The sequence below is a fragment of the Petromyzon marinus genome, chromosome 58 (genome assembly GCF_048934315.1).
Source record: "Petromyzon marinus isolate PM22_M1 ecotype Great Lakes invasive population chromosome 58, UKy_Petmar_22M1.pri1.0, whole genome shotgun sequence".
Taxonomy (NCBI): Eukaryota; Metazoa; Chordata; class Hyperoartia; order Petromyzontiformes; family Petromyzontidae; genus Petromyzon; species Petromyzon marinus.
The window spans coordinates 1,670,328-1,688,448 of NC_133724.1; the positions used below are offsets into that span (position 1 = coordinate 1,670,328).

The 18,121-nt window shown below is 56.7% G+C and overlaps 1 protein-coding gene across 1 annotated transcript in view; it reads right to left on the minus strand.

The window, feature by feature from the left end:
- Nucleotides 1-18,121, minus strand: part of PKD1 (polycystin 1, transient receptor potential channel interacting) — a 91,472-nt gene that overhangs the window by 13,872 nt on the left and 59,479 nt on the right. The window contains exons 31-46 of the mRNA XM_076052786.1: nt 17,604-17,747; nt 17,013-17,241; nt 16,422-16,545; nt 15,510-15,617; nt 14,943-14,974; nt 11,599-11,843; nt 9,154-9,265; nt 8,036-8,196; nt 6,780-6,982; nt 6,167-6,361; nt 5,617-5,771; nt 5,205-5,332; nt 4,352-4,514; nt 2,263-2,388; nt 938-1,124; nt 12-401 (exon numbers count right to left, since the gene is read on the minus strand). Of these exons, the coding sequence (XP_075908901.1) occupies nt 12-401; nt 938-1,124; nt 2,263-2,388; nt 4,352-4,514; nt 5,205-5,332; nt 5,617-5,771; nt 6,167-6,361; nt 6,780-6,982; nt 8,036-8,196; nt 9,154-9,265; nt 11,599-11,843; nt 14,943-14,974; nt 15,510-15,617; nt 16,422-16,545; nt 17,013-17,241; nt 17,604-17,747 (2,702 nt within the window). The remainder of the gene's footprint in view (nt 1-11; nt 402-937; nt 1,125-2,262; nt 2,389-4,351; nt 4,515-5,204; nt 5,333-5,616; nt 5,772-6,166; nt 6,362-6,779; nt 6,983-8,035; nt 8,197-9,153; nt 9,266-11,598; nt 11,844-14,942; nt 14,975-15,509; nt 15,618-16,421; nt 16,546-17,012; nt 17,242-17,603; nt 17,748-18,121) is intronic.

Genomic DNA, 18,121 nt, shown 5'->3' on the forward strand with positions numbered 1-18,121 from the left:
GCGAGACCCACCGTAACGAGCGAGAGGAAGAGCAGCGAGGCCGCGAGCGCCGTCGCCGCCTCGGCCACGAAGACGGCGCTCCGCACGTCCTGGAACTCCGGCGCCGGCGCCCGCGCGAGAAGCTCGCCGAGCGCTAGCCGGTACAGCGTGACGGCCGGCGCGCACACGCACAGCGCCATCGACAGCCAGCACGCCAGGGCCCAGCCCGCGTGCGACGGCGCCGGCGACGCGGACGCCGGCGCCGAGAAGAGCGACCGGGACGACGACGGCGGCGGCGGCGCCGGCGACGACGGCGGCGACGACGGCGGCGGCGGCGTGGAGGCTGCGGATCTGCGGAACCGGCGCCACAACGACCACAGCGCCAGCAGGATGCGGACGGAGCCCAGCGCCAGCAGCATGACCTGCGGACACGGGTTCGAGTCCCGGTTGCGCCGCCGCGTGGCTCGCCGATGCGTTCGCAAGGCTGTGCCGCCGCGTGCTGTTTGCCACGGTGTCCGACGTTTCGCTCCAGGAGCTCCCAGCATGCGAATGTGTGTGTGTGTGTATTTGCCCCAACAGTCTAATTCAGGCTATACAGGTGATCTTTGTCTTTGACTGAACATTTACCAGGGCCAACACCAGTGACGGATATCTGAACCGGTCCTGGGCTTTCCTTAGGTTGACTCAGCTTCAATTGAGTACCTAGGGAGACAAAGGCGATCGGGCGTGGTGCTGGCCACCCACCCCCTCGTGTGCCGTGCAGGCCTTCATAGGTGCTACTCGCTAACAGCACTCGCCCCCAACAGTCTGTTGCAGGCTACGCGGGGGGATCTCTGTCTTTGTTTCTGACCGTGCGTAGTAAACCAGGGGCGCACAATGCTGGGGGTGCGAGGCCACGCCCAGCGGCCGCACCCCGGCCACGGTGGGCGCTCTGCCCGGTGCTCTGACTGGTACTCACGGAGAGCGTGAGCACGAGCGCCGAGTCTCGGTGCCGCAGGCCGAGCGGCCGGGCCGCGCGCACGCTCAGCGAGGGCACGGCGGCGACGCCGGCGCCCGCCACGGGGAACTCGAACAGGACGGTGACAGCCGCCACGAGCCCCACCGCCCGGCACCGCAGAGCAAACTCCACGAGCACCGCGCGCGTCCTGCGCGCACGGACACACGCGCGCGCGCGCGCGCGTGGTCACATGTCCCGGCAACGTGGTGACATCACCGCTACTTAGTGGGCAGCCGCGGTTTGATGTAGCTGCGGTTGCATGGATGTGTGCGCACGTGCGGTAGTGTAGCGGCGAACCGGGCGACCCGAGTTCGATTCCTGCTGACAACCAACGTCGGTGATGAATATCTGAACCGGTCCCGGGCCTCGCCTAGGTCGACTCAGCCTCAATAGAGTACCTGGTACGGTAATAAAGAATTAAAGCTCTCGTGACTGCATAAATTACTCATTGGTTTTTTCGGTAAAGTCACGTCCGTCTTTCCTCTACTTGCCTCTTGGTGTCCCTGTATATGTATTTCTGCTAACTTGTACCTCGTATTTGTTCACTCTATGCTGAAATGTTCAACCCAGAGGATGAACACGAAATTTAGCACTCCTCTGAAATTCGTGGTCCGCCAGGCAAGTGTCTGTGTTGTTGGCCGACTGGTTGTGCATCACGTGAATTTTTTCTTAGGTTTGTTGAATTCTCGTCTCTCACCTTCTTGTTGTATTTACCTCCGTACAGTTTAACGCTCTCTATGTGTTGCGTTGATGTCACCTATTTGTTTTTTACACCTGATGAAGATCGCTTGTGTTGCGGTCGAAACGTCGTGTGTTATTTTAATATAATTTGATTGTAATTCTACCTGGTACGGTGTGTAAACATTGTCACTGGGGAGACAAAGGCAGCCGGGCGTGGTGCTGGCCACCCTCCCGCTGGTGTGCCGTTCCGGCCTTCACAGGTCCTCGCGAACAGCACTTGCACCCGACAGCCCGTTAAGGCAACAGGGGATATCTTTTATTTCGATTTAAAGCTTTCGTGACTGCAATGATTCATCTTCTTTGGTTCTTTCGGTAAAGTCACGTAGAATGATAATAAAATAATAAATTGATAAAATAAAATAACACAATAATATTCTCACGACGTTTCGGCCACAACACAAGCGGCCTTCATCAGGTGAAGGGGGCGAGACTGTCTGGTAGGACAGCGCTGGAGTGAAAGAGCCACGTTCAGATCACGGCCTTTAAGCTGTGTGAGAGGAACAAAGCGCCTTGACAAAGGAGATCTTTGTCTTTGTGCGACTCACATCCTGTCGATCCAGCCCTGCTGCTGGAGCATGCTCACGGTGCTCCGGCTCTGCATCAGGTTCCCTGCGAGGTCCTGCACGTAGCCACCCCCCCCGTACCAGCCCAGCTCCCCCCAGTGCCACGCGCTGCACGCAACACACACAACAACACGGGCACGTATGGAAACAACAACAACAACCGCCATTCGTCACTAAGCGGCAGTGACATCACCACGACACCTGTGCCAGGACATGTGCACTTTAAGGCCACGTGAAGTGTCGAACGGCCACTGGCAGGAGGTCACGGGGCAGACCCAGGTGCTATGGGTTGACTGACTGAGATGATTGGCTGATGCACCACCTGTGCCCACCACTGTGTCAACTTTCTGTGTTTTAGCTGCACGGTGCTGCGCTCGTTGTCGTGAGCGTCGCTCCTCCGCCCTCCGTTGTTGATGGAGGGCGACTGCCTCCAACTGCCCAAGTAGCATCCTTCACGAGCCTCCTCCACAGAGGCCGATCTTGACACCGCTGGTACCAGCCATCGGCAAGTCCACTCAACTCCACGTCCTTTTGTACCACATCACTCCATCTCTTCTCTAGCCCGTGCCTGTTTAGCTCCCTCTATCCGGCCGAACAAAAACTGTTTAGGCATGCCGTGGCTGGGCATGCGGGCTACATGACTCAGCCAACGCAGCCTTGTCTGTCAGAGGAGCTCCTCACACAATCCAGCCTGGTTAAACCCAGGATGGATCTTAGGCAGGCCAGTGAAACATCTGCTGTCAAACCGGAGGTGGTCATAAGCACACTGCCCATACACGCGACACACACACATGGTACATACACACGACACAAACAACACACACAACACACACACGTGGCACATACACGCGAAACACACACAACACACACAAGTGGCACGTACACGCGACACACACAACACACACGTGGCACGTACACGCGACACAAAACACCACACACACGTGGCATGTACGCACGACACACACAACACACACACGTGGCACGTACACGCGACACACACACCACACACACGTGGCACGTACACGCGACACACACAACACACACACAACACACACGTGGCACGTACACGCTACACACACAACAACACACACACGTGGCACGTACACACGACACACACACACCACACACACGTGGCACGTACACGCGACACACAAAACTCAGCACTCCACCATCTCCTGCGGCCCACACCTTGCAGGACCACTTGCCTAGCATCAGAATCGTAATCGTGATTCATCCATTTCACAGATGTCCAGTAAGGGCACGAGGTCAGAAAGTTACAACAACAACCACTACAATACAAAATACACAATCAACAACTCCTGGCAAGGCCTGGTGGTGATGGTGGTCACCAAACCAAGCACTATCAGCGACTCTCTGTCTGTCACACCTGGGAGCGCCTGTGTGGGTCACACCTGGGATTACCGGGACTTGTGTGGTTCATACCGGCACCTGTGTGGTTCACACCGGTACCTGTGTGGGTCACAACTCGGAGCACCTATGTGGTTCACACCTGGGACTACCGGTACCTGTGTGATTCACACCGCTACCTGTGTGGGTCACACCTAGGAGTACCGGTACCTGTGTGGTTCACACCTGGGAGTACCGGTACCTGTGTGGGTCACACCGGTACCTGTGTGGTTCACACCTGGGAGTACCGGTACCTGTGTGGTTCACACCGACACCTGTGTCGTTAACACCGGTACCTATGTGGTTCACACCTGGGAGTACCGGTACCTGTGTGGTTCACACCTGGGAGTACCGTTACCTGTGTGGTTCACACCGGCACCTGTGTTGTTCACACCTGGGAGTACCGGTACCTGTGTGGTTCACACCGGCACCTGTGTGGTTCACACCTGGGAGTACCGTTACCTGTGTGGTTCACACCGGCACCTGTGTGGTTCACACCTGGGACTACCGGTACCTGTGTGGTTCACACCTTGGACTACCGGTACCTGTGTGGTTCACACCGGTACCTGTGTGGTTCACACCTGGGAGTATCGGTACCTGTGTGGTTCACACCGGTACCTGTGTGGTTCACACCTGGGAGTACCGGTACCTGTGTGGTTCACACCTGGGAGCGCCGGCGCGCGTGTAGTTCCAGTTGAGGCTGGAGTTGGGCGTGGGGAGCGTCCACCCAGGACCGAAGCTGCCGGTGACGGCGCCGGCGACTTCGTCACCGATGCAGTCGCCCCATTCCTGCGGCAAGTCCGGCGCCAGCCAAGCGACGCACGGAACTACTCGCACGCACACACAGGCAAAGATCTCCCATGTAGGCTTCAACAGGCTGTTGGGGCAAGTGTTGTTAGCGAGTAGCAGTGCCTATGAGGGCCGGCACGGCGCACGAGGGGGTGGGTGGCCAGCACCACGCCCTGGCCGCCTTGCGTCTCCCAAGCGCTGATGTTTTTACACACTGCACCAGGTACTCAGTTTGAGGCTGAATCGACCGAGGGGAGGCCCAGGACTGGTTCAGATTTTCACCACCGTGAGTGGGAAATGGTCGCGAGTGGGAATCGAACCCGGATTTCCAGGTTTGTCGCGCAGCGTGCTAACCTCTTTGCCACCGCTCCAACAACAACAACAACAACAACCGCCATTCGCCACTAAGAGGGTGTGACGTCACCACGGCGCTTGTGCCAGGCTATGTGCACTATGAGGCTGCGTGAAGTCTTGAAGGCTGGCAAGAGGCCATGGGACAGACCCAGGTGCCATGGGTTGACCGAATGAAACGGCTGGCAGACGCGCCACCTGTGGCCCCTAGCGTGCCAACCAGCTGCGTTTTATCCACCCGGCGCTCCGCTCGAGAGGGTCGCACAGGGAGAGAGCGAGCGAGTGAGAGAGGGAGAAAGAGGAGAGAGAGAGAGAGGGGGGGCGCCAGCTTCCGCCAAGCGAGTGGGGTGACAGTGGGGGGCGGGCGGGAGCTGTACCGGTGGCGCTGCGGTGCTGCCGCAGGCGTGGCGCGCCCAGCAGCGTGGTGGGCCTCTGTGCGTCCGACACGTTGGGGTAGAGGTGCGGCAGCAGCACGCGGCCCAGCCACAGCCACACCTGCTCCGAGCTGCTCGCACAAAGACAAAGAACCCCCGTAGAGCCTTAGCATACTGTAGGGGCAAGTGCGGTTAGCGAGCGGGACCTACGAAGGCTGGAACGGCACCACGGGGTGTGGTGGTGTGGCCGGCACCATGGGGGTGTGGTGGTGTGGCGAGGACCACGTCCAGCAGGCTTCGCCACCCCACACCACCCCACACTACACGACACTACACCACACTACACCACACTACACCACACTACACCACGCCACGCCACGCCACCACACGCCACCCGACGCAAACCCCAACCCACCTGGCGAGGGCAGAGAGATGCAGGGGCCCGTCTCGCGCCGCCAGCATGGCCTGCCGCGTGCCGGCCGCCAGCAGGCGAGCGTGGCGGTCGCTCGGCGCGTCCCAGTAGGTGAAGAGCAGCACCAGCAGCAGCAGCAGCAAGTGCAGCACGAAGCTCTGCGTAGACACGGCAGCGGCACAACCACGTCCGGTATGCAACTCTCTCACTCTCCGTCTGTCCCGTCTCTCGGGTCTGCCTGTCTCTCGGGTCTGCCTGTCTCTCGCTACAGCCGCTAACCGAGTTCGCGCCCCTGCCGCTACCGGTCGTCAAAGGCAACGCCAGAGAGTATTTCGGCGTGGTGAAGGGCGATGGCTCTTCTTCAGAGCGATGGTGGTGGCAGTTATTTTTATTTTTATTGCTGTGGCCCAGCTGAGTCCACACGGCTGAACGAGCGCCAGCGGGGGGAGGGGGGGAGGGGGGGTAGTGGGGGGGAGTGGGGGGGAGGGGGGGTAGTGGGGGGGAGTGGGGGGGAGGAGGGGGGGGCGCTCTCACGGCGCTGCTCCTCTCTCACCTTCACGAGCGCCTTGAGGTGCCGCAGCTTGCGGGCCTCCTCCTTGGCCTGCAGGAGGCCGTAGCCGCAGGGCGGCCGCACCTTGCCCATGGGGTCGGGCGCCGGCCGGACCAGCGGCTCCTCCACCAGCTCGTCGTCCTCGTCCGGGTCGACACGGCGCTGCAGCGAGGCGCGGGCCAGCGCCTCCACCACGATCTGATCGCGCAAACCGTTACCGCTGCCGTCATTGCTACTGACGCCGTGATGCCGCCAACGATAAACCACCGCGACCGCCGCTACCGCCGGCGGCGCCGACGCCCACTGCTGCTGTCGCCGCCGTCACCGCAACCGCCGCCGCCGCGATCGCCGTGAGGCTACCACCGGCTACTGCCACCGTCGCCAGTCATCGACTCGTTCACCACCATTGCCATCGCAATCACCGCTGCCACCACCACTAGCTGCCAACGTCACCACCACATTCGTCCGTCAGTCATCGACCCCTTCACCAACATCATCACCACCGTCAGACTCCTTCACCGCCATCACCACCATCACCATACTAACCACCGCCACCGCCGCCGCCACAGCCGGCGCGTGGGTGCGCCCGCGCCCTGCGGCCCCGCGCCGGCATCACCTTGAGAGGCTCCAGCAGGAGGAAGGAGGCGGCGAGCGCCGTGACGGACGCCAGGAGCCACGCGAGCGCCACGCTCGGCGAGAAGCTGACGCCGTAGAGGCACGTCGCGGCGATGCACGCGGCGAACCCGGCCACGCACGCGCCGTGCGCCAGCGTAGCGCACCAGCGCGGCAGGGGCGCCCGCACGCCGCGCCGCACGCACACTGCGGGCAACACGGGGCAACGCGCAAACACACGAAGGTTTCCCCCCGCCGTGTAGGCCACACGAGGCTGCGGGGAAGTGCCGTGAGCGAGCAAGTCGCCCCCGTGAAGGCAGGGCACACGGCGCACGGCGGAGTGATGTGGCCAGAAAAACCGCGCCCGTCCGCCTTTTTTCTCCCAAATGCGAATGCGCCGCGGCGGCGAGATGTTAACTACCTCGCCTGGTATTCAGGAGGTCGTGGGTTCGATCCCCACCCCTGACGCCTGCTGCTGTATATTTTGAGTTTGCGTCTCTCTCCGTGGTGAGATGTTAACTACCTCGCCTGGTATGCAGGAGGTCGTGGGTTCGATCCCCACCCCTGACGCCTGCTGCTGTATATTTTGAGTTTGCGTCTCTCTCCGTGGCGAGATGTTAACTACCTCGCCTGGTATGCAGGAGGTCGTGGGTTCGATCCCCACCCCTGACGCCTGCTGCTGCTGTATATTTGGAGTTTGACTGGTCTTCCAGTGGTCGCGTGGATTTTTCATCGTTTTTTGCCTCCACGTTTAGAATCGACGTGCGTTTAAAGTTTTTGGGTGCGATACATTTCCACGGGATAACCCACTTCCTTGGGCTATCGTTTAGTTTAGAGTTTACACACTGACACCAGCTACTTATTTGTAAGGCTGAGTCGACCTAGAGAAAGCCCAGGACAGTTTCAGGCATTCGTTTGTGAGCGGGAATCAAACTCGGGTCGCTGGGTTAGCAAGCACAGTGTACTAACCACTGCTCCTGCTCACGGCCAACACCGGTGACGATTATCTGAACCGGTCCCGAGCCTCCCTTAGGTCGACTCAGCCTCAAACGAGTACCCGGTGCGGTGTGTAAACATCGCCACTGGGGAGACAAAGGCGGCCGGGCGTGGTGCTGGCCACCCACCCCCTCGTGTGCCGTGTCGGTCTTCACAGTCTGTTAAGGCTACACGGGGGATCTTTGTCTTTGTGCATGTGTGAGCGCGTGCGCGTGCGTGCGTGCGTGCGTGTGTGTTGTGCGTGCGTGTCGCTCCGGGAGTCACCGGTTTTCCGCGACGCCGCCGATCCGGGCTTGGAGAGGCACGAGACGACGCCCGAGCGGCTCCGCGCCGACGGGAGGCACGACGCCGAGCCGTAGAACGCGCCGCCGCCCCGACTCGACGGAGGCCGCCGGTCGGCTCCCGGCAAGGCCGCCGGGTCAAGGCTGCGCAGGGGCGGGAGGGCGGGCGAGGGAGCGGTGAGACGGTGACGGCGACGGCCGTCTTGGGGCCACCGCTGACCAGGCGTCCGCATTGCCAGAGCTGCGCTAGCCAGATCGCCGAACTAACCCGATGTCTCCGCCGAATGACGTTAACACCGCCGGTGACGCGACTCATCGGGTAACGTAGGCCAGAGTTCGGGGGAAGGAGAGTTCCGTTGCTTCTTTTCCCACGTGTGTGGACGGGAGGCGCGGGCGAGGTTTGGTGATGTCAACCGCGTCATTATCGTCCCGGCACTACTCACCGACCGTCCCGGCTCTACTCACCAGCTGTCCCAGCTCTACTCACCAGCTGTCCCAGCTCTACTCACCAGCTGTACTCACCAGATGTCCCGGCTCTACTCACCAGCTCTACTCACCAGCTGTCCCGGCTCTACTCACCAGCTGTCCCCAGCTCTACTCACCAGCTGTCCCAGCTCTACTCACCAGCTGTCCCAGCTCTACTCACCAGCTCTACTCACCAGCTGTACTCACCAGCTGTCCCAGCTCTACTCACCAGCTGTACTCACCAGCTGTCCCGGCTCTACTCACCAGCTGTCCCAGCTCTACTCACCAGCTGTCCCAGCTCTACTCACCAGCTCTACTCACCAGCTGTCCCGGCTCTACTCACCAGCTGTCCCGGCTCTACTCACCAGCTCTACTCACCAGCTGTCCCAGCTCTACTCACCAGCTCTACTCACCAGCTGTCCCGGCTCTACTCACCAGCTGTCCCGGCTCTACTCACCAGCTCTACTCACCAGCTGTCCCAGCTCTACTCACCAGCTGTCCCGGCTCTACTCACCAGCTGTACTCACCAGCTCTACTCACCAGCTCTACTCACCAGCTCTACTCACCAGCTGTCCCGGCTCTACTCACCAGCTATACTCACCAGCTGTACTCACCAGCTGTCCCAGCTCTACTCACATGTCAGACAGGAGGTCGGCGTCGGCGCGTGGCGAGAAGCGGCCGCTGTCCGAGGAAGGTCGATCCTGCGACCTCCCGCTCTCCGCCAGGATCTGCTGCATCAGCTCCTCGTCTGCGCACACCGCAACACACAGACACGAGAGTGGTGGGTGGATGAGTAAGTGGGTGGGTGGGTGGGTAAGTGGGTGTTTGAGAGAGTGGGTGGGTGGGTGAGTGGGTGGGTGGGTGAGTGAGTGGGTGTGTGAGAAAGTGGGTGGGTGAGTGAGTGGGTGGGTGAGTAGATCAGTGAGTAGATGTGTGAGTGGGCGTGTGAGTGAGTGAGTGGGTGAGTAGATCAGTGAGTAGATCTGTGAGTGGGCGTGTGAGTGAGTGGGTGGGTGAGAAGATCAGTGAGTAGATGTGTGAGTGGGCGTGTGAGTGAGTGGGTGGGTGAGTAGATCAGTGAGTAGATGTGTGAGTGGGCGTGTGAGTGAGTGAGTGGGGAGTGGTCGCCTAGCAGTTAGCGCACTGCGCAATGAACCTCCCGGGTTCGATTCCTGCTCATGGCCAACATCAGTGACAATTATCTGAACCGATCCGGGGCCTCCCCTACAGTGAGGGAAAAAAGTATTTGATCCCTGTTGATTTTGTACTTTTGCCCACTGACAAAAAAATTATCAGTCTATAATTTTAATGGTAGGTTTATTTGAACAGTGAGAGATAGAATAACAACAACAAAATCCAGAAAAACGCATGTCAAAAATGTTATCAATTGATTTGCATTTTAACGAGGGAAATAAGTATTTGACCCTTCTGCAAAACATGACTTAGTACTTGGTGGCAAAACCCTTGTTGGCAATCACAGAGGTCAGACGTTTCTTGTAGTTGGCCACCAGGTTTGCTCACATCTCAGGAGGGATTTTGTCCCACTCCTCTTTGCAGATCTTCTCCAAGTCATTAAAGTTTCGAGGCTGACGTTTGGCAACTCGAACATTCAGCTCCCTCCACAGATTTTCTATGGGATTAAGGTCTGGAGACTGGCTAGGCCACTCCAGGACCTTAATGTGCTTCTTCTTGAGCCACTCCTTTGTTGCCTTGGCCGTGTGTTTTGGGTCATTGTCATGCTGGAATACCCATCCACGAGCCATTTTCAATGCCCTGGCTGAGGGAAGGAGGTTCTCACCCAAGATTTGACGGTACATGGCCCCGTCCATCGTCCCTTCGATGCGGTGAAGTTGTCCTGTCCCCTTAGCAGAAAAACACCCCCAAAGCATAATGTTTCCACCTCCGTGTTTGACAGTGGGGATGGTGTTCTTGGGGTCATAGGCAGCATTCCTCCTCCTCCAAACACGACGAGTTGAGTTGATGCCAAAGAGCTCCATTTTGGTCTCATCTGACCACAACACTTTCACCCAGTTGTCCTCTGAATCATTCAGATATTCATTGGCAAACTTCAGACGGGCATGGATATGTGCTTTCTTGAGCAGGGGGACCTTGCGGGTGCTGCAGGATTTCAGTCCTTCACGGCGTAGTGTGTTACCAATTGTTTTCTTGGTGATTATGGTCCCAGCTGCCTTGAGATCATTGACAAGATCCTCCCGTGTAGTTCTGGGCTGATTCCTCACCGTTCTCATGATCATTGCAACTCCACGAGGTGAGATCTTGCATGGAGCCCCAGGCCGAGGGAGATTGACAGTTCGTTTGTGTTTCTTCCATTTGCGAATAATCGCACCAAGTGGTGTCACCTTCTCACCAAGCTGCTTGGCAATGGCCTTGTAGCCCATTCCAGCCTTGTGTAGGTCTACAATATTGTCCCTGACATCCTTGGAGAGCTCTTTGGTCTTGGCCATGGTGGAGAGTTTGGAATCTGCTTCTGTGGACAGCTGTCTTTTATACAGGTAACAAGCTGAGATTAGGAGCACTCCCTTTAAGAGTGTGCTCCTAATCTCAGCTCGTTACCTGTATAAAAGACACCTGGGAGCCAGAAATCTTTTTGATTGAGAGGGGGTCAAATACTTATTTCCCTCATTAAAATGCAAATAAATTTATAACATTTTTGACATGCGTTTTTCTGGATTTTTTTGTTGTTATTCTGTCTCTCACTGTTCAAATAAACCTACCATTAAAATTAAAGACTGACCATTTCTTTGTCAGTGGGCAAACGTACAAAATCAGCAGGGGATCAAATACTTTTTTCCCTCACTGTAGGTCTCAAATGAGTACCTGGTGCAGTGTATAAACATCGCCACTAGGGAGACAAAGGGTGGCCGGGCGTGGTGCTGTGCCGGCCTTCATGGGTTGTTATCGGCAGTTTGGTGGTGGTGGTGGCGGCGGTGGGTGGAGGAATCAACGATCGTGGTTCGCTCGGACCAGGGACCGCTGCGGTAGCGACTGAACAGTGACAAGGAAGGCGAGCGGAATTCAGTGAGCGCTGTTGAGAACACGCCAGGCTCGGTGCTCGCTCACCGGCAGGCGTGAGTCGGCTGTCGCGGGCGGAGGAGTTGGCGCTACGCTCGGAGCCCGACAGCGAGAGCGGCTCCTCCGACGACGCGAGCGACGCGTCCACGCGGAGGCTGCGCGACGCCTCCGCCCGCCGCAGAGACGGCCGTGCCGTGGGGCCGGCGGTGGTGAGGCCCGCCGCCGCCGCCGCCGCGGTGCCGGTGTGGGCGGCGTGAGTCGCCAGCAAGTCGGGGAGAGCCTTGGGACCGGCTCTGAAGAAATGTAAACGCGTGCGTGTGTTTGTGTAGGTCGTACTAGGCTGCAGTGACCTATAGCTCTTCTGTGGATCTCTGTGTAAGTCTATGTGTCTCTGTGTGAGTCTATGTGTCTCTGTGTGAGTCTATGGGTGTCTGTGTGAGTCTATGTGTCTCTGTGTGAGTCTATGTGTCTCTGTGTAAGTTTATGGGTCTCTGTGTGAGTCTATGTGTCTCTGTGTAAGTCTATGGGTCTCTGTGTGAGTCTATGGGTCTCTGTGTGAGTCTATGGGTCTCTGTGTGAGTCTATGTGTCTCTGTGTAAGTTTATGGGTCTCTGTGTGAGTCTATGTGTCTCTGCGTAAGTCTATGGGTCTCTGTGTGAGTCTATGGGTCTCTGTGTGAGTCTATGGGTCTCTGTGTGAGTCTATGTGTCTCTGTGTAAGTCTATGGGTCTCTGTGTGAGTCTATGGGTCTCTGTGTGAGTCTATGTGTCTCTCTGTGAGTCTCTGTGTCTCTGTGTAAGTCTATGGGTCTCTGTGCGAGTCTATGGGTCTCTGTGTGAGTCTATGTGTCTCTGTGTAAGTCTATGGGTCTCTGTGTGAGTCTATGTGTCTCTGTGTAAGTCTATGGGTCTCTGTGTGAGTCTATGTGTCTCTGTGTAAGTCTATGGGTCTCTGTGTGAGTCTATGTGTCTTTGTGTAAGTCTATGGGTCTCTGTGTGAGTCTATGTGTCTCTGTGTAAGTCTATGGGTCTCTGTGTGAGTCTATGGGTCTCTGTGTAAGTCTATGGGTCTCTGTGTGAGTCTATGTGTCTCTGTGTGAGTCTATGGGTCTCTGTGTAAGTCTATGGGTCTCTGTGTAAGTCTATGGGTCTCTGTGTGAGTCTATGTGTCTCTGTATGAGTCTATGTGTCTCTGTGTAAGTCTATGGGTCTCTGTGTGAGTCTATGTGTCTCTGTGTAAGTCTATGGGTCTCTGTGTGAGTCTATGGGTCTCTGTGTAAGTCTATGTGTCTCTGTGTGAGTCTATGGGTCTCTGTGTGAGTCTATGGGTCTCTGTGTGAGTATATGGGTCTCTGTGTGAGTCTATGTGTCTCTGTGTAAGTCTATGGGTCTCTGTGTGAGTCTATGGGTCTCTGTGTGAGTCTATGTGTCTCTGTGTGAGTCTATGTGTCTCTGTGTAAGTCTATGGGTCTCTGTGTGAGTATATGGGTCTCTGTGTAAGTCTATGGGTCTCTGTGTGAGTCTATGTGTCTCTGTGTAAGTCTATGGGTCTCTGTGTGAGTCTATGGGTCTCTGTGTAAGTCTATGTGTCTCTGTGTGAGTCTATGGGTCTCTGTGTGAGTATATGGGTCTTTGTGTGAGTCTATGTGTCTTTGTGTAAGTCTATGGGTCTCTGTGTGAGTCTATGTGTCTCTGTGTAAGTCTATGGGTCTCTGTGTGAGTCTATGGGTCTCTGTGTAAGTCTATGGGTCTCTGTGTGAGTCTATGTGTCTCTGTGTGAGTCTATGGGTCTCTGTGTAAGTCTATGGGTCTCTGTGTAAGTCTATGGGTCTCTGTGTGAGTCTATGTGTCTCTGTATGAGTCTATGTGTCTCTGTGTAAGTCTATGGGTCTCTGTGTGAGTCTATGTGTCTCTGTGTAAGTCTATGTGTCTCTGTGTGAGTCTATGGGTCTCTGTGTGAGTCTATGGGTCTCTGTGTGAGTATATGGGTCTCTGTGTGAGTCTATGTGTCTCTGTGTAAGTCTATGGGTCTCTGTGTGAGTCTATGGGTCTCTGTGTGAGTCTATGTGTCTCTGTGTGAGTCTATGTGTCTCTGTGTAAGTCTATGGGTCTCTGTGTGAGTATATGGGTCTCTGTGTAAGTCTATGGGTCTCTGTGTGAGTCTATGTGTCTCTGTGTAAGTCTATGGGTCTCTGTGTGAGTCTATGGGTCTCTGTGTAAGTCTATGTGTCTCTGTGTGAGTCTATGGGTCTCTGTGTGAGTATATGGGTCTTTGTGTGAGTCTATGGGTCTCTGTGTGAGTCTATGAGTCTCTGTGTCAGTCTATGTGTCTCTGTGTGAGTCTATGTGTCTCTGTGTAAGTCTATGTGTCTCTGTGTGAGTCTATGTGTCTCTGTGTGAGTCTATGTGTCTCTGTGTAAGTCTATGGGTCTCTATGTGAGTCTATGGGTCTCTGTGTGAGTCTATGGGTATCTGTGTGAGTCTATGGGTCTCTGTGTGAGTCTATGAGTCTCTGTGTGAGTCGTCTACGGGTTTCCGTGTGAGTCTAAGTCTCTTGATCAGCCTATGGGTATATGTGCTGATGGGCAGCATAGGTGAGTGTATGCTCTCCACCTTCACCGACCCGCACTGGCCAACGTGGTGAAGCATGGTCAAACAACCCCAACGAACCCCACTGCGTAGGGGGGGCCCTCGTCCAGCAGTGGACTGACAAGACGGCCGTGCTATGCACGCTTGCGTGAGTTAAGGACGAGCAACTGTTGAACCGCACCCTCCACCGCCCCTCCGCGTGGCCACACGGCAGGAAGGGGAATAGACAATGCATGGGAAAAAAGAGCAAGCACCATATGTACGTGTGTATGTACGTTGAACTTATTAAGCACCGTACATAGCCAATCATGCTAATCGGAGGTGCAGTGTGGAGTGTTAGTCTATGGGTAGTGAATGGGTAGTGGTAGTGTATGGGTAGTGTTAGTCTATGGGTAGTGTAGTCGATGGGTAGTGGTAGTGTATGGGTAAGTATTAGTCTATGGGTAGTGTTAGTCGATGGGTAGTGTTAGAGGGTAGATAGAAGAGAGGGGTTCAGAGTGGGCGAGGCCACACAGAAGCCACGTGGTGTATGGGAAGCTCTAACTGGTTTAGAGAGATAGATGAGAGGGGTTCAGAGTGGGCGTGGCCACACAGAAGCCACGTGGTGTAAGGGAGGCTCCAGCTGGCTGAGATAGAGAGATAGATGAGAGGGGTTCAGAGTGGGCGTGGCCACACGGAAGCCACGTGGTGTATGGGAGGCTCTAACTGGTTGAGAGAGAGATATGAACACAACGCCACTCACATTGGCAAATTCAAGAGACGTAAAAACAAGAGTGGCATCAGCAGGTGAACCCTGGTACTCACGAGATTACGCTCTCTTTCCTATCTTGGTAGTTCTGTAGGAAGAGAGAGACAAAGAGAGAGATTCGCGGTCACATCTCATTTGGCGTTTATCGGAGCCACGTGCGGAGGAAATACACAACCGATCGGCAGCACCAATCCTCACACACACACGGGTGCAGTGCAAGACAACACCCCCTCCTCTAGCACCCGATTAGTGTGGCTAAGGCGCTAGCAGCGGAGGGTGCACACGAGAGCGCCGTGTGGAATGAAGTCGAGATGGACGTGGGGGTCGAGATCGATGGACATGAGAGAGAGACGTGGGGGTCGAGATCAATGGACATGAGACGTGAGAGAGAGAGACGTGGGGGTCGAGATCGATGGACGTGAGATATGAGATATGAGAGACGTGGGGGTCGAGATCGATGGACATGAGAGAGAGAGAGAAGTGGGGGTCGAGATCGATGGACATGAGATATGAGATAGAGAGACGTGGGGGTTGAGATCGATGGACATGAGATATGAGATAGAGAGACGGACGTGGGGTACAAGAGAGAGAGAGAGACGATCCGAGCTAGACGTAGGACTGGCCTCCATGTCGGGGAGCTCCAGCATTGAGTCGCCGCCCTCAGAGGCGTCCACGTAGGCATCGATCTCCAGCACCTCCAGCTCGGAGCTGTCCACGTGCTGCATCGAGATCTACGCACACACACACACACCGTGCACACACGCACGCCACCCCGTGTACACACACATGTTAACACACACACCGTGTATACAAACACCATGTACACACACCATGTACACACACACAGTCTACACACACACATTGTTCACACACACATTGTTCACACACACATTGTTCACACACACACACCGTGTACACAAACACCACGTACACACACAGTGTACACACACACACATGTTAACACACACACCGTGTATACAAACACCATGTACACACACACAGTGCACACACACACTATGTACACACACATGTTAACACACACACACCGTGTACACAAAACCATGTACACACACAGTGTACACACACACACTGTGAACATACACACACACACAGTGTACACACACAAAGTGTACACACACACACTGTGTACACACACACAATATACACACACCGTGTACACACACACACTGGACACACACACACTGTGTACACACACACATTGTTCACACACACAGTGTACACATACACACAGTGTACACACATACCGTGTACACACACAGTGTACACACACAGTGTACACAGACACAGTGTACACACACACAGTGTATACACACACATTGTACACACACAGTGTACACACACATAGTGTACACACACACATACACACTGTGTACACACACATAGCGTACACACACACATTGTTCACACACAGTGTACACACACACACACAGTGTACACACACACACACTGTGTACACACACACACACCGTGTACACACAAAGACACCAAATAAAGCCCGTCGACAGGCCCGGCACCTGGGTTCTTGACTTTCGGAAAACGAGGGAGAGGATGACGTAGACAGGGAAGGAGAGACAAGCGGTCACCATGCCAACCGCCACGTCGCTCCAGCCCACGGATAGAGACTCCGACACTGGGACTCTAGTCACACACACAAATACAAAGATCCCCCGTAAAGTCTTCTAACAGACTGTAGGGACAAGGGAGGCCCAGGAACGGTTCAAATAATCGTCACCGGTGTTGGCCGTGAGCGGGAATCGAACTCGGGTCGCCGAGCTTGTAGTACAGTGCGCTAACCGCTACACTACCGCTCCCCACTCACATGGACACACACAACCACATACAACCACAGCTCTAACCACACACACACACATATGTATGTTAATCTTCTTTGGAACCGTACGTAGCCAACCGTGCTAATTGGAGGTGTGGGGAAGGACAACAAACTAAACACAGCAACCAAGCAATTCCGAAGAAATTCGTTTTCTACGAACACGATTTAAAATTGCTTAGCTCCAACGGCTTCCTCATATCGGAAGGGAGGGCGTTCCAGACGGCCGCAGAAGCGCATTCAACCACGCTCGCCGCGGTCGCCCCCGGCTCCTCACCTGGCCCCGGCGACGGCGCCGGTGGCGTTGGAGGCGACGGCGCCGTACCACACGGCCGAGACGCCCAGGAAGGCGGCGAGCAGCAGGGCGCAGGCGGAGACGCGCTGCGCTCGCGTGAAGCGGCTGCGCGCCGGCCGGTCGAGCACGGAGAGCCAGGCGTGGCGCTCCGACACGCCGCGCTGCAGCTCGCCCACGAACACGCGGCCAAAGCGGCGCAGGTCCTCGGGGCCTGCGCGCGACGCACCGCCACGCGCAACGCAGAGACAAAGTTCCCGCCGCCGCCACCGCCGCCACCGCCACCGGACTGTTGGGGCAAGTGCTGTTAGCTGGCCGTGCGGGCGAGTCTGGGAGAGTCTGAGCAAGCGAGAGCGAGCGTGGGCGAGTGCATGTGGGCGAGTGCGGGCGAGCGAGCGTGAGAGCAAGTGCGAATCAGCAAAAGTGAGTACAAGCGAGTGATAGCGAGCGAGCGTGGGCAAGTGCGGGCGAGTGTGAACGAGCAAGCGTGGGCGAGTGCGGGCGAGTGAGAGCGAGCGTGGGCAAGTGCGGGCGAGTGAGAGCGAGCGTGGGCAAGTGCGGGCGAGCGGCGCTCACTGGCGGCGAGCACGTCCCTCTCCACCAGCCCGTCGTTGCGTTGGTTTTCCACCGAGAGCCAGTCGTCCAGGATGAAGCCGTACGTCTTTCCCGTCTCCAGCTCGCGCACCATCACGTGCCGCACGTGCCACGCCGGACTCAGCCCTGGCGCCAGAAGGCGGTGGCGGTAGCGCACGCGCGCGGTTAGGCGGAGCCCTCGGCGCGACGTGACGGCGTCTCGCGACGATCGTCCCCGGCGTCGGCCCGCCGTGACTGCTGCGCTCGCCACGCGTGGTGTTTCGCCGCGCCGGTTAAGCGAGCGACGCGGGCTCACACGTCGCTCGTCACTGGCGTGAGCCGTAGCCGGGAATCGAAGCACGGTGCGCGTGCGTGTGCGTGCGTGTGTGTGGGGAGCGATAGTGTAGCGGTTAGCGCGCTGCGCTGTGAACCTGGCGACCCGGGTTCGATTCCCACTCACGGCCAACACCAGTGACAATTATCTGAAACGGTCCCGGGCCTCCCCTAGGTCGACTCAGCCT